Source organism: Lithobates pipiens, unplaced genomic scaffold (genome assembly GCF_037356315.1).
Source record: "Lithobates pipiens isolate NorthernLeopardFrog02 unplaced genomic scaffold, aLitPip1_a1.2 Scaffold_16, whole genome shotgun sequence".
In the NCBI taxonomy this organism is placed as follows: Eukaryota; Metazoa; Chordata; class Amphibia; order Anura; family Ranidae; genus Lithobates; species Lithobates pipiens.
The window spans coordinates 152,129,851-152,145,471 of NW_027507748.1; the positions used below are offsets into that span (position 1 = coordinate 152,129,851).

Genomic DNA, 15,621 nt, shown 5'->3' on the forward strand with positions numbered 1-15,621 from the left:
CTGAAGTTCACAGGCTGCAGGAGAGAAAAGGAGAGAATCAGGTAGATAAGATGAGACACTATCCTTGTAAGTTTAACTCATTATGTCCCCCTGGCAGCAGAATTTCCCCAGAGTTCTATGCCGCTCTAGGCGAAATGTCCGACTTGCTGACTGCGAGTATGACTTAGGGGTGCCTACACAGCCTGTCTGTAAGTACATACAAGAGAAAAAACTCTGGAATTTGCTGCACTCCTTGATTACTTTATTTCCATTTAATAAAAGCTTCACAGACACCACAGGAACAGTAGATGGTAACGTGTTTCATGCCAAACACAGCGCTTACTCAAGACCAGAGATTTGTCTGGTGACAGCAGGGGTGGTTTATCTTTGTTAGGACCATGACAGGTACCAGCTCCTTAACAACTAATTACTCATCTCTGCTGCTGACAGCAGGGATAAATCACTGGTTGTTAGGACGCCGGAGGGTGCCAGCTTCTAACAACCAAAACTCCAGAAACTTTGGCAAAAGAAAGAAAAAAACAAAACAAGAGGGAACCATGCATTGAAATGCATCTGGATCACAACAGTGTGGTGTGAAGAGGCCCTCAAAAAATATTTAGCATTTATAGGAAGTCTAAAAGGGAGACTTTGCTATAATAATCCCTCTGTTTCATATTAATTACATTTTATATATATATATATATATATATATATATATATTAACTTGTGAACAAGCAAACATGCAGCTTTTCATGCTTGCCAATCTCTTGAATATGAGCTGGGTCATTTCTATCCCCTCCACTTGATCTCCATGATTAAGCCCTGGGGGCATGGCGAAACATGTTGGGGACGTGGCCTGGATGAATTGAGCTGAGGCTGCTTTTACCTGCTAACCACTTGGGTCGGGTGAGGTGTGCGGCAGCTGGCCTATCTCTTCCTATTTCTGCACCCTTCACTTAATCTCTAATCATCATGGTTACTGCTTCCAGGTGATTTCTGAATTCTACTTTAGATTTCAGAGAAGGTCATTCAAAAAGGAATTTACTGTCCTAAAAACAAATGCCTGTAAAAGAAGATGTGCATGATGTACACGGATTCTTTGATGTCTTCCAACCTCAGGGAAGTGAGAAATTACACACTCCTGAGCCCTGCACTATATACACTATGTTAATTTTATACTCCTGACTATTATATTCAGTACATTACATACATTGAAAGAGATCAAAAGGGCGCTATCTGGTCTAAGTAAAAACTGTTGTGATTAACAATCAAATAAATAATGAACCAATGATTAATTGATCAAAAAAATCTGGGCAAAATATACATATGTAAAAAAAATTATATATAAAAAAGTGCACAATAAAAAATTCATAAAAAATGCTAAAAGTTCATATTTATTGTGATTCCTCAATCTGAAATAAATTCTACAACACCGTGATTCTCTGAATAAAAAGTTCTTCAGTGATCCATATATAAAGTGCTCCACCCAAAGTGAGAAACAAACTGCGCTCACCAGATCAATTTGGCCAACAAGTGACCATAAGGCATGGATATTTAAGATTCATGGGTAAATCTCCACCATATTCAGCATCTATCTCCTTGTAAAGATGTGACCAGCCAGTAATCATAAAATGTGAGTATATGGGTATACCTCTTCAGTCAGTGAGTATATCCTCCACAATATTCAACTCCTGTCTCCTTTCCCATCAAAGAATCTGCAGATTTGGCTCCACCAAATGAGCCACAAAAAGCAGGTATAGTGTAATACTGCTTTATTGGTTAAAAATGCTGCACTTACATGAAAATGTGGTAGGTGCTAAGTACGATAGCAGCTATAGGATCTGTGAGAACTGATCGCATCTGCTGTATGACTAGCGGTGTACGACGCGCAATTCAAAGCCCAGGCGGAAGTGAGGAAGGAGCTCCTGTGTATTTGCGTGTCAAGCCTCTCTTCTATGCATTTCACGCTCTGCGCGTCATCATAAAGTCACAGCACTATGCACTATACTCCCTCTTATTTGATGAGCTCTTTCACTATCCTAGTGTAGCGCCCTGCTCCTGATGGGCAGAAGCTATTGTTCTTTTTTAAATGTAATTGTCTGAAGCTGTAGTTTGGCTCAGATTAATTTCTCTAAAAGTTCTGGTTTCTGTACCAGTCCAGCTGGGTTGCACTGATTCCCACTTGGCCGTAGGTGTCGCTGTCTTCGTCGGTGGGTGTGGAACAGCAGCAGGCTGGATGTATTGAATGCCACCTCTTACTCGGAAATAGTTCAGTGGGTGTGGTTTCCCTGCTGTGCATTCTGGGAGAGGGTATTTAAGATGCCGACACCATTTTTCTGGGGCTGGTCTGTCTGTCTGTTCCCGGGTCCCTGTCTTGGGATCCGCTGTCCCTCCTGGCCTAGGACCTGTGCCGCATGGATCTGTGCCTCGGGGCCGGCTGGCCTGAGGCCTCGCAACTGAGTGTAGGCCCAGCAATGTCTTGGGGCCTACTGATCCAGGGGTGGTCCTGTGCTGTCTCGCCTGTGGGGAGAAGCCAAGAAAACTGGAGGATCCAGGAGAGGACTTCTCAGGTGGAGGGCCGAGCGCAAGGCTGGTGTCTCTGGAGGAGCCTGGAAACTCAGTTGAAGGACGCAACCCGGATCAATATCCTTACAGTATCGCCGGGTCGGCTGAAAGAATCTGGTACTGTATGGTAGTTCTTCCTAAAACTCTCAAAATCTCTAAGTTCAATTGACAAGTCTGTGGCAGAGACTTTGTTGAGCATCTTATCAGCTGCTAGGTCAAGTGAGAGGGACCTATCCGGTGACTGCTGGATCCAGTCTGTGGAGCTGTTTGTCCTCTGGATCTAGCTAGTACCTCTAACCCGCAATTACTAGGTGCCTGAACTCCCCTTTATCCTCTAACCCTCTATTGATGGAATGTGTCTTTTGTCTTTCTTTGGTGTTATCCTTAAATAAATCTTCAAAAAGGACTTAGTGTCGGATTTATCATCATTTGGGCTACTTTCCAACGGGACCCCCCTAAGACGAAGAGGCGAGCAGGTGAGGTAACGGTAAGCCCGAATAAAACCAGCAGCTCCTTCGGGGGTTAGTGCTACACTAGCAAAGCCCCTGGTAGACCTGCAAGAATATAAACTGATGCATCATCTACTGTAAGTCAGATACCTACCAGGTACAGGTATTACCTTAAATTAGAAGAAGGATTATATATATAATATCTTGAAAATAGTGTTATATGTTTTCTAAACATCCATTTGCTTAGAGTATGTCATAATACAAGGATACCAGTCATGTACCTAGGTAATATAGGTGCCAAGTGAATAAATATAAACCATTTTACGGCATTCCATGCTGCAAATTCACATACACAAGGAAAAGGAAGAGCAGCACCATGCAGCATTCATATAAATCTCTCACATAGGCAAGTGGTAAGATAATGGAGTAGGGAAGCCATCTAGTGTTAGTTCTGGAAACTGCACAAGAACAGCAGATATCTAGTTAAAGTGCCATCTACTTATTTATTACATGCATTTTTTTAGCAACAACAATTTTACACAGCGCTTTACATGTACTATATGATACATTCACATCAGTCCCTGTCTTTAAGGAGCTTACAATATAAGGTCCCTAACTCGCATTCATACATATACTAAGGTCAATTCACCTACCAGCATGTATTTGGTGTGTGGGAGGAAACCAGAGTACCTGGAGGAAACCCACACAGGCACAGTGGGAACATACAAACTCCATGCTGGTAGTGGCATGGTTGGGATTCAAACTGACAACTGCAGTGCTGCCAGGCAGAAGTGCTAATCACTTGGCCACTGTACACTTGGTGTTCCTTGTATTATGACACACTCTAAGCAAATGGATGTTTAGCAAACATGTAACACTATTTTCAAGATATTATATATATAATCCTTCTTTCACAAAGTACATAATAAAGTGATATTTTTAAGCATTTTTAACAGCTGACTTAGCTTTTAATGATATTTTAATCCTTGCCTATGTTCTAATTTAACCTGGTGACCTGTTGCAGCCTTAAAAAAAGAGGATGCAGAATCTTCCTGTGTAGTACAAAGTAATTACTGTGACTGCTTACTAAAAGGTATTGTATCCTGTAGGACTACAGGTGCCAGCGAGGTGAATAAAATCACAGGTGTCTGTATACAGTGTCTATGTGATTAGATGGGTGTGTACCCAGTGGTACTACAGGTACCAGCAATACGAACAGAGACAATGGTATTTCTATACAGTGTCTATGTGATTTGATGGGCAGGTAATTGAGGATGCAGATGGTGATGAAAATAATGGTGTCTTTTCAGAATCTCCCTCAGGGTCCTGACTCTGGGGAATCGCGTCCGACCTCCATCGCACCACGCCGCGGCCCACCTGGATCTGGTGTAAAGGTAGCGTAGATTAAGCAGGAGCGGCCTCCAGGCTGCCGTCAGATAGAAAGGCGATGCAGTCTGCGGACACCCCTCTGGATACCCACTTGATGACTCTTTCTTGCACATGCCACAGCATGCACACAGATGCAGAGTCCCTGTATGCAGATTCAGGCCAGGGTACCAAGAGAGCGATTTAGGCCCAGACAAGCCGTTTATCCCCTTCCAGCAGTCTGTTTTTTCTCTCCCAGCAGTCTGGTAGTTGCAAGTAAAACCCTAGCACACTGGACTACACATCCCATGATGCTTTGCTCAGTGCTCTTCCTTTAGGAAATTACTATATGGAGTCCAGGCCAACACTAGAAGGAAACAACACCATAGTAACAGCACTGCACATTGTCCTTGAATTGCAGGCAACAATAGCCAGCTCCTGGCTATACAAGCTAACAGACTGGCTGGAGACTGCACTGTTCACTGTTAACTCTTTCCCATAGCGTATACATAAAGTAGAACACAAATACATAAATTAATTCTACTGAGCTGCGCTATGTTATAGTTATAGCACTGCTCAATAGAATTAATTTATTCATTCATTTATTTATTTGCATTCTGCTTTACATATATACTGTAAACATTTTTTTACACATACTGTGCCCCCCAACCTCGGAGACTGCCATCCAAAAAAAATGATCTAATCGTCAGGGTCGAGGGGCGCCCCCCCGTGTGTACACTTTTTCCGTGTTGACCCCCAGAAGAGAGTGGGAAATGTGAATACTCTGATTCAGAGATGATCCCGTTGCAGAAGGAGCTAATTCTGAAGATGTCTCATATGCCACAGGGCCTATGGGACCACCGAGATAGCCGCTGTTATCATACCCAATAGTACCATGCAGTCTTCTGCACTGAGTGAAGAGGATTCTATGATCATTTGGGTAAAGGTCATTAACTGTACAATCTTCAATTGAGGTAGAAACACTGTCTCTCTGTCTGTGTCAAAAATAACACCCAAATATTCTATTGACTGGCGAGGAGACTGACTTTTTTGGTAATTTTGGATTTTTTGTCCTCTTAGGATCTGTGTGGAGAGCTCGCCAGGATGAGCACATAGTTTAGATCATGGTATCTCAACCTGTGGTACACGTACCCCTGGGGGAACGTGCACCAAGGGCAAGGGGTACGGCAAATGCTGTGTCCCCCGAGTCCCGCCTCCCGCACACATAAGTTCCCGGCTGCTTACTGTAGCATGGCACTGTGGCGTACCAACGGGGGGGGGGGGACTGGGGGCAGGCCGGCAGTAGCTGCCTGAGGTACTGTCATTCTAATGGAGCCCATCGCGCTGCCCACAAGATGTTTCCCCTGGCCAGGGCTGACTGGTCAGGGTCAGTAGGCAGCCCCATGTCCTCCCATCTCCTGGCTCCTCCCCCCTTCCAGCGCATCTCGGATCTCCTGCCATGTGGGAAGAACCTGTCCGGATGATGCCTGCTGTGGCTCCATGATCTCCTCTTTAGTGTGCAATCCTGCACTTAGCCAGCACGCTGCAGACATGACTCAGGGTAGCAAGAAACAAGGGACCCTAACAGGAAAAAAAGGTCATGTGAGTCCTGCCTGTGATTTCCCATCAAACTGTGTCTGCTCAGGAACTACACATCCTAGCATGCCCAGCTATCAGTGTGGCCTCATCAGTGCCACCTATCAGTGCAGCCTTATCAGTGCCGCCTATTTATTTATTTCAGGTACTTATATAGCGCCGTCAATTTACACAGGGCTTTACATTTACATTGTACATTCACATTAGTCCCTGCCCTAAAGTTCCTAACCCACATTCATACATACTAGGGCCAATTTGGACAGGATCCGATTTACCTACCAGCATGTCTTTAGAGTGTGGGAGGAACCTTGGAGCTTGAACCAATCAGACCTTGGCACTGAGGACTGCAAAAATGTTTAAAGACATCAGTCAGCTGGCCACCTTCTCCACCGCTCTTCCTCTGACTGAACGAAACCTCAGCAACCAGTAAATTGTAACCTCCCAGGTTCTGGAAATGCATTGCACAAAACTTTCTTCAAGGCCTCCTGAAGATGTTTCATCCTCTGCATCCTTGTAACGTGGATCAAGAAGGGTTGCCAGCCAGTAAAGATCCCTCTCCTTGATACCACGAATCCTAAGGTCCTTTTGCAATCTTTGCAGAATCAGGGAGGCCATGCAGCGTAAGTTTGCAGAAGCATTTGATTCTGAGTCCTCTGGGTCACTAAGGATCACATGATCTGTAACTACCTCCTCCCATCAATGTACAACTCCTTGGGTTACTGGGGACTGAAAACCATCCCTTGAAGAACAGGTACTCATTGATGGCCCTCTGCTGTGTGTCCAGCCGCTGCAGCATTGCCAACATTGAGTTCCACCTGTTGGGCATGTCACAAATGAGGCGGTTGAAGAAGTGGAAAATGAGGGGTTCTGTTAAAACCAAACCATGGTCAGGTAGACCAACTAAAATTTCAGCCACAGCTGCCAGGAAAATTGTTCGGGATGCAAAGAAAAACCCACAAATAACTTCAGGTGAAATACAGGACTCTATGAAAACATGTGCTGTGGCTGTTTCAAGATGCACAACAAGTAGGCACTTGAAGAAAGAGGGGCTGCATGGTTGAGTAGCCAGAAGATTATGATGCAAATGCCATAAAGTATCCCGCTTACAATACCCCAAACAGCACAGAGACAAGCCTCAAACCTTCTGGCACAAAGTCATTTGGAGTGATGAGACCAAAATTTAGTTTTTTTGGCCACAACCATAAACGCTACATTTGGAGAGGCCTATGATGAAAGGCCTATGATGAAAGGTACATCATTCCTTCTGTGAAACACGGAGGGACTGCACATGGGACATACTTGGACATTCCAACATGACAATGATACAAAACACAAGGCCAAGTCGACCTGTCATTGGCTACAGCAGAATAAAGTGAAAGTTTTGGAGTGGCCATCTCAGTCTCCTGACCTCAATATCATTGAGCCACTCTGGGGAGAGCTTGAATGTACAGATCATGCAAGACAGCCCAAGAATTTACAGGAACTGGAGGCTTTTTGCCAAGAGAAATGGGCAGCTTTACCATCTGAGAAGATAAAGAGCCTCATCTACAAATACCACAAAAGACTTCAAGCTGTCATTGATGTTAAAGGGGGCAATACACAATATTAAGAACTGAGGTATGTAAACTTTTGATCGGGGTCATTTGTGCAGTTTCTGTTGTCATTATGAGTTAAAAAGAGTAAACACAGTTGACTGATAATAAATGGCTTCAGCCAAACACTAACCCTGAGTGAAATAAAAGTTTGTGTTATCATTCAAATTCTCTGAAAAATGGCTAATAAATCATAAATTCTGCCAGGGTATGTAAACTTATGAGCACAACTATATATATATATATATAAGTATATATAGTATTAAAAGCTTTTGAATAACTCTCCTTACCCATCCTCATGGAATGATGTGTAGAGATGGTGATTTCAACATCTGGCGTTAGACTCAAAGTTAGAAAACCATTTGCACCAAGTCTGTGGAACTATAAAACAAGCCAGCCTTTTTAGGAGAAGGTGGAGGCTGAGTTTAGGAGTAAAAAGGAGTTGAACAGAGAGTTTTGCTAGGAGACACAACACACCACGAGTCATTAAAGAAAGCTGGAACAGCTTCTCATACATATACACACATATCTGATTCAATTTTCATCATTCTACATTTTGATATTATTCTTGTAATATTTTGTTATTTTTTATTATTAAAGCAATTTTTGAATTTTTACACAAGAACTGAATGGACTTTCTTGGAACTTTTTTCATCAATATGAATTATTGAATATATCGATTTTAATACCGTAAAAACTGTATTTTAACAATATACTAGACTGACTATATATATATATATATATATATATATATATATCTGTCCACACCATCAACACTACACATGGCCACTGTGTAAGCAGCCTTATATAGTGTGGGGCATGGACTTAGTTCCCCTGAGCCATGATTGACCAAAGGCACCCTGCCTTTGGCCAATTATGGCTCTCTTAGCAGAACGCGCTGTGATTGTCCAAAGCATGCAGGTCAGGTGCATGCTTTGACCAATCATCATACAGCAATGCACTGGGATCTCGCAGTGCATTATGGGGCGTTCCACGGCTCTCAAATTTGCCACAAACGCCCCATAATGTTTGCTCTTCGGCAAACGAGTGAACACCCGAGGTTCGAGTCAAACTTATGTTCGACCCAAACATCAAGTTCATCCCTAGTCTCTAGGGCAGGATGTGAAGGGAAATCTCCCAGATGGAACACAGACAGTAAAGTATTACTTTACAGGGGTCTTAAAGTAGTAATAAACCTTTACATTTTTTAGCCTAACACCATGAACACAATAAAATTAACATTCCCCCGTAAACTATTTGTTATATCTCTTACCCCAGTTCTTGCCCCTTTCACACAGGCGAGCCGATCAGATCTGATGCTGTATGCCAAAAACAGTAGGGGGCCCGCCCCTGACTGATGCCAAGCATCCTGAGCAGACACATGGGGCCGCCTGGCTAGGAGGGGTGGCTAGGCAGCACATATAGAGGAACAAAACCATTTATCTCCTGCCACCGCTGAATGCTTGCTTCTCCTCCTGCCGATGGTTCGGTTCCACTATGTGCTGCCTAGCTGCCCCTCCTACCCAGGTGGCCTCGGCCATATTGCAGGGGGCCCGTGCGAGCACGTCTATCTAGGCAACCAGGGGAGATACAGGCTACCTCTGGTTTCTCCCTGGGTGCAGTGCAACCTTTGTGGCCGGCAGAACTGATGATCTCTCTCCCAGCCAGCAGCTTCTACACTGACTGACTGAGGTTGGGGTGTGGTCATCTGGTCTGCGGGGTGGGGGTGTGGTCATCTTCATTTACATGCACAGGTGGCTGCTAAAAGTAATAGATAACTGGGAGGAGGAGCATAGATGGCAACCGAGGAAGGCTTCCCCTCCATTCATCCATGTGGTAAATGACTGCTACAGCTATTCCCTCTATCTGTAATGCTTCAGCATACTTCACAACTTTCCAAGATGGGAATGAGGAACAACTATTGGAAAAAGTATCTAGGCATAGGATTCCCCCTTAAAGGAGAATTGTACAAAAAAATGATTGGTTAAACCCACAAGTGATTTTTTTACCACTACTATTCCTTTATATTGGCTTTTGGAATTTACAAATACAACAATTTGGAAACTGGATAAAAGGTTTAGCACTGTGAAACACCTTTTGAAAGATAAAAAGTGCATTTTATATATAACTATATAGATCAGGCCAAAATGAGGGACAAATGAGCAGGAAAGAGGGACGGAGAGACTATGTTCCAAATCAGGGACAGTCCCTCAAAATCAGGGACAGTTAGGAGCTATACTTTAGCTCCCTACTGTGGTTATTACACTCTATACCCCCCTGTATACTGCTCACTGCCCCCCTCCTCCTGTATACTGCTCACTGCCCCCCCTCCTCCTGTATACTGCTCACTGCCCCCCTCCTCCGGTATACTGCTCCCTTCCCCCTGTGAAGTAATTGGTACAATAAATAAATATTATTATACCTATATATTAATTTGTCTATCCCTAAAGTTAGCTCTATTCTATTAAAACTCTGACTACATGTTACTGTTGATATCACAACAACACAAGGTTAGCTATGAAACCAAATACATGGTTTATAAGTAATAAAGTCTTATTTATTTCCCAAGGAAATAAGAAATGCTAAATGATATTACAATATTACAAACATATACCAACAATACACATCATATCAGAATATATAATACAAGAATATCAAGGCTGTGTAACTGGTTACATTCCAACTTGGGGCCATCTGCCTGTATCAACCAGGGGATGAAATACCAGAAATAAGACATTAGACCATGTTTTCCTCCAACACCATGTATACTGCTCACTGCCCCCCTTCCCCCTGTATGCTGCTCCCCTCCTCCTGTATACTGCTCCCCCTCGTATACTACTCAATGTCCGAAATACTGTTTTCGTCCCTCCTACTGCTCACTGCCCCCTCCTCCTGTATACTGCTCCCCTCCTCCTGTATACTGCCCCCTCCCTCCTACTGCTCACTCACTGCCCCCTCTCTCCTGTATACTGATCCACTCCCTCCTGCTGCTCCCCTCCCTCTGTGTACTGCTCCCCTCCTTCTGTATACTGCCCTTCCTTCTGGTGCTCACTGCCCCCCTCCCCGTATACTGCTCACTGACCCCCTCCCCCTGTATACTGCTCCCCTCCCCCTGTATACTGCTCACTGCCAACCTCCCCCTGTATACTGCTTACTGCCCCCCTCCTCCTGTATACTGCTCCTCTCCCCCTTTATACTGCTCACTGACCCCCTCCACCTGTATACTGCTCCCCCGTAAAAGAGCTAGAAGAAGGCGCGGTGGCCCGGCAGAAGAACTGAAGAGAGGGACTAGACCCCGAAGTCGGAAGAAGAGGCCGCGGCGACGAAGAAGAATGCCGGGCTCCTCCGCTAGTAAAAGAGCTACAAGAAGATAGCGGAGGAGTCCGGCGAGAAGACCCCTGAAGACGGAAGACCCCCCGGAGCTGTGCAATAAATTATTTTATCTTGTGTGTTGTGTTTTTTTTTGTACTTTATTTTACAGGTGAATGGGTAGGGGTACATTGTACCCCATACTCATTCACATAGGGTGGGGGGCCGGTATCCGGGGGCCCCCTTATTAAAGGGGGCTCCCGGATTCCGATAAGCCCCCCGCCCACAGACCCCGACAACCAACGGCCAGGGTTGTCGGGAAGAAGCCCTTGTCCTCATCAACATGGGGACAAGGTGCTTTGGAGTGGGGGGCCGCGCGGCCCCCCCTTTCCCAAGGCACCCCCCATGTTGAGGGCACGCGGCCTGGTACGGCTCAGGAGGTGGGGGGCGCTCGCTCGCCCCTCCTTTCCTGGCCGGCCGGGTAGCGTGCTCGGACAAGGGTCTGTTGTGGACTTGGGGGGGGGACCCCTACGCCGATTTTTTTTCGGCGTTGGGGTTCCCCTTTAAGTCCATACCAGGCGGCGGGGCCAGCGACGTCTCCTTCGCGGGCCCCGCCTACCTGGAGACGCGCTCGAAATGAGCGGACTTTCCTCCGCGTGTGTGGGCGAGTCCTTTCATTTCAAAAGTAGGGCGGATAGTACGGCGGACTTAGTACGCCGTATTAGTCCACTGAAAAAGTGCCGTGTGTGGGCAAGTAGCCCGTTCGGAAAGTCCGACGGACAGTCTGGCGGGGGGGCTGCGTGTGTACGCGGCTTAAGGCTACAGAGAAAAGGACTGGGGATGTGTCCTTGGTCCCTTTCTTTGTCTCAAAAAGGAGACTTCAAGGGTCTATTTAGACTCCTGATACTTCATTAAAGCTTGGTGCCCTGCCACATTAATGTTGTGTCATAAAGATAGCTTCCGCGTGGTGGTCATCTTTAAACCTCCAAGCCCCACGATCTCCTATTGCCCAGGGGCGTGTGTACGCGGCTTAAGGCTACAGAGAAAAGGACTGGGGATGTGTCCTTGGTCCCTTTCTTTGTCTCAAAAAGGAGACTTCAAGGGTCTATTTAGACTCCTGATACTTCATTAAAGCTTGGTGCCCTGCCACATTAATGTTGTGTCATAAAGATAGCTTCCGCGTGGTGGTCATCTTTAAACCTCCAAGCCCCACGATCTCCTATTGCCCAGGGGCACCAGGAGTTGTCAGTCTGCCCCCGTTTATACTTTATACTAAGTACTTGGTTTAAAATGTATTTATTTACTTTTTCCCTGTTTCCTGGTTTCTGGCCTAGTCTTCATGAGCATTTTTTCCCTTCCCCTGGAGGAAGGGTTTTGCCAGCTAAGCACACCTGCTTGACTGCATGCCTGAGCTAAGGGCAGATGGATTCCAGGAAGTAAATGCTACATGAATCATCTGCACTTACTCATGATGGCTCAAGATGTTTTACAAATTGATTTCTCAACAAAATAAAGCTTGGAGACATAGATGGATGGTTGATAAATATAAAATATTAAAAATAAATTGAATAGTGTTTTCTGTTTGTGGCGCTCAGATACAGTTTAGTTCCTCTTTTAAAAGATATGAGGGTTTCAAGTGGTTGTAAAGGCAGAAGTTTTTTTTTTATCTTAATGCATTGTATGCATTAGGATAAAAAAACAACTTCAGTGTGCAGCAGCCCCCCTGCTTGGAACTCCCCTCCTCATTGGCTGAGACAGGAGCTTGGCGCCATTGGCTCCTGCTGCTGTCAGTCAAAGTCAGTCAGCCAATGAGGAGAGAAAGGGGGCAAGCGGGGGGTCCATGTCTGAATGCACACAGGAAGCTATGGCTCTGCATCGGGTGCCCCCATAGCAAGCTGTTCGCTGTGGGGGCACTCAACAGAAGGGAGGGGCCAGGAGCACCTTCGAGTAAGGATGAGCTCTGGCGTGTTCGCACAGCCCACGTGCAGAGCCCGCCAGGAAGTCGGCTCTGCGCTAATCACAAGCAGTGAGACATTATTCCGATGTGCAGCTGCAGTGATTGGGAAATGTCTCACTGCCTGTGATTAGTGCATCGCAGTGCCGACTTCTTGGCGGGCTCTGCACATGGGCTGTGCAAACTCATCCTTACCAAAGAGGGACCCGTGAAGGGGAGGATCCGGGCTGCTCTGTGCAAATCCACTGCACAGAGCAGATAAGTATACCACGTTTGTTATTTTTAACTAAAAAAAAAAAAAAAGAGAGGACTTTAGTATCACTTTAATATATAAATGTTAATCATTGCCTATACCTAAAAAAGTTTTGGTTTTACATACACTCAAAAAAATTAAGTACTCATTGGATTGTAAAGGTTTATTTAGAAGTGGTTGAAGTGAATTTCACATATTACACACTTTACACAATGAATAAAAATAAAACACGTACAGGGTATATTTATAATGCATGTGAATATGACTTTCACAAACATTCTGCACTAAAGAACAATCCAGGCCCAGAGATAATAGTATTTACATATACACATGCATGGACTAATAATCTACATGTATACACTCAATATGTATACGTTGTAGTGAAGCTTACTTATTAACAGAATAAAATAGTTAAAAATAAAACTTTAAAATCTCCTTAAAGTAGTGATTGATGGGATGTAGCGCTTTTCCAAAAAAAGATGCAAATGAGTTCCATTATGTTCCCTATAAAAGTTATTGCCATTTTCCTTTACAGACTTGGAGCCCAGAAGTTAAAGGGACATTCATCACAACAGGTTTACTGTTGAAAGTGAAGCAAAAAAAAAAGTTGTGGTTAGATTCCAGAACATAAATCACCCAAGCAGCCACCTCTATAATTTTCTTATCAACTTTTTAGCTTTGTTCCTATACTGTGATAGGGTGCAGTCACACCTGAGAAAATTGGATGCAACACCTAGACACCTGTGATTAGATGCCAGAACCCGTGCTGCGATTAGCTACCAGTAGGCAGCCCTTGCTGGGGTTCTTGCATCTAATCACAGCTAGGGGTAAACTCTAAGGTGTGAATGCACCCTGAACCCATCGAAAATGTTTTTTTGTGCCAATATTATTTCTGATTTAAATTTAACCTGTGATGATGACTAACTTTTTTCCAATGGCATGGGTCCTGGAAAAGTCATCCTTATCCTAGCTTCAGTACTTATAGGGTTCACACAAAAATTGAACCTCCGCTTTTTACCTGTCTAAGACAAGTATTTGCCTCTTCCTGTCCCCCCGCTCTGTCAGCTGGGACACACACGGGTCTCAGGAAATAGCGGGGAACAGTTAGGACGCGCAGTGCAATTCGCACACGCGCAGTAGGGAACCAGGAAGTGAAGCCGCAACGCTTCACTTTCTGATTCCGAATTTAATGTGTATCCACAATTTTTAAAATTGTTTGTACCAATTATGTCTTTTCCATCTACATATTTTATATGCCAATATGATTTTTATTATGCTATGGTATGCATGATTTATGTATTATATATTATGATACATTATACAATACTCATTAATTGAATTGTATTTAATATATTAATTGATTAGCAATTCCTTATGGTTATCACAGATCTTCCCATGTAGGGGCTGTGATAATGAATTTACCTCTAGATATCCCAAATTACTCCAAAAGTTCACAATTGGGGTGATAATCCAAGTTTACCCAATTATTAACCCCCTTAATTAGATTCATACCCTAGCATAACCATGTTCACTTGATCCGTGGGTCCATTCAATCAACTTTTTAATTGTGATTGTTTGTACTAATTATGTATTTTCTATTACAAATATTAAATATATCAAACATGATTATTAACATTTTTTGTTATGCTATGCTATGCATGATTTATGTATTATATATTATGATACATTACTTAGTACTTATGAATTGAATTGAATTGAATTGAATTGAATTTACTGGATTGATTAGCAACTTTCTATGGCTACACCGATCTTCCCATACAGGGATTGTGATAATGAATTTACTTCGAGGTATCCTAAATTATTCTAAATACATATTCATTCCTCATTTAAAGTCCTACAACTTTCCCTTTTCAGTTTTTCCATATAATATGAGGTCAAATCTGAACACTTTCAGTTTGTGTGCAATCAGGCAGGCCCTTGTACTACACAGTTGAAGGTAAATCTAAAGGAAATTGAATAAGAAAATCGTATGGTGTATGGCCAGCTTAATTCATATGTGTTTGGGTTTAAAGGGATGAGGTGGCAACCCTAGATCCCACAATAACGCACCCAATTTCTCTCCAGTAGTTTATGGTTATGCATGTCTTAAACTGGAATATTGAATTATTTTCACAACAGAACTAGAGAAATACACTCTAAGGCTGCGTACACACGCGGGGACTGTTCGCTCAACTTTGTCCGCTGAACAGTGTTTCAGCGGACAGTCCGCTCGTGTGTGGGCTTCAGCGGACAGTTTCAGCGGACAGTTTGACGAACAAAGTTTTTCGGAAATCCCGAAAAACTGTCCGCTGAAACTTGGTTTGAGCGGACAGTAACCGCGTGTGTAGGCTTGTTTGTCAAACTAAGTTCCGCGCATGCTCAGAAAGAATTTATACGCCGAAGGTTGCATTGCAGTGTATAGGACGTCGTTTTCTAGTCCCGTCGTACGTGCCGTTCACGTCATCGCGCACGGTTTCAGCGGACTGTTCGTTCGTCGTGTGTGGGCAAGTCCGTCCATGCTAATTTTGAGCGGATTGTCCGCTGAAACTGTTTGACGAA

General features: G+C 44.0%; 1 protein-coding gene across 1 annotated transcript in view; it reads right to left on the reverse strand.

The window, feature by feature from the left end:
- Window positions 1-13,210: 13,210 nt before the first annotated feature.
- Window positions 13,211-15,621, reverse strand: part of LOC143984115 (uncharacterized) — a 33,044-nt gene continuing 30,633 nt past the window's right edge. Inside the window, exon 4 of the mRNA XM_077484429.1 lies at window positions 13,211-13,642. Within this exon, the coding sequence (XP_077340555.1) occupies window positions 13,629-13,642 (14 nt within the window). The 3' untranslated portion in view covers window positions 13,211-13,628. The remainder of the gene's footprint in view (window positions 13,643-15,621) is intronic.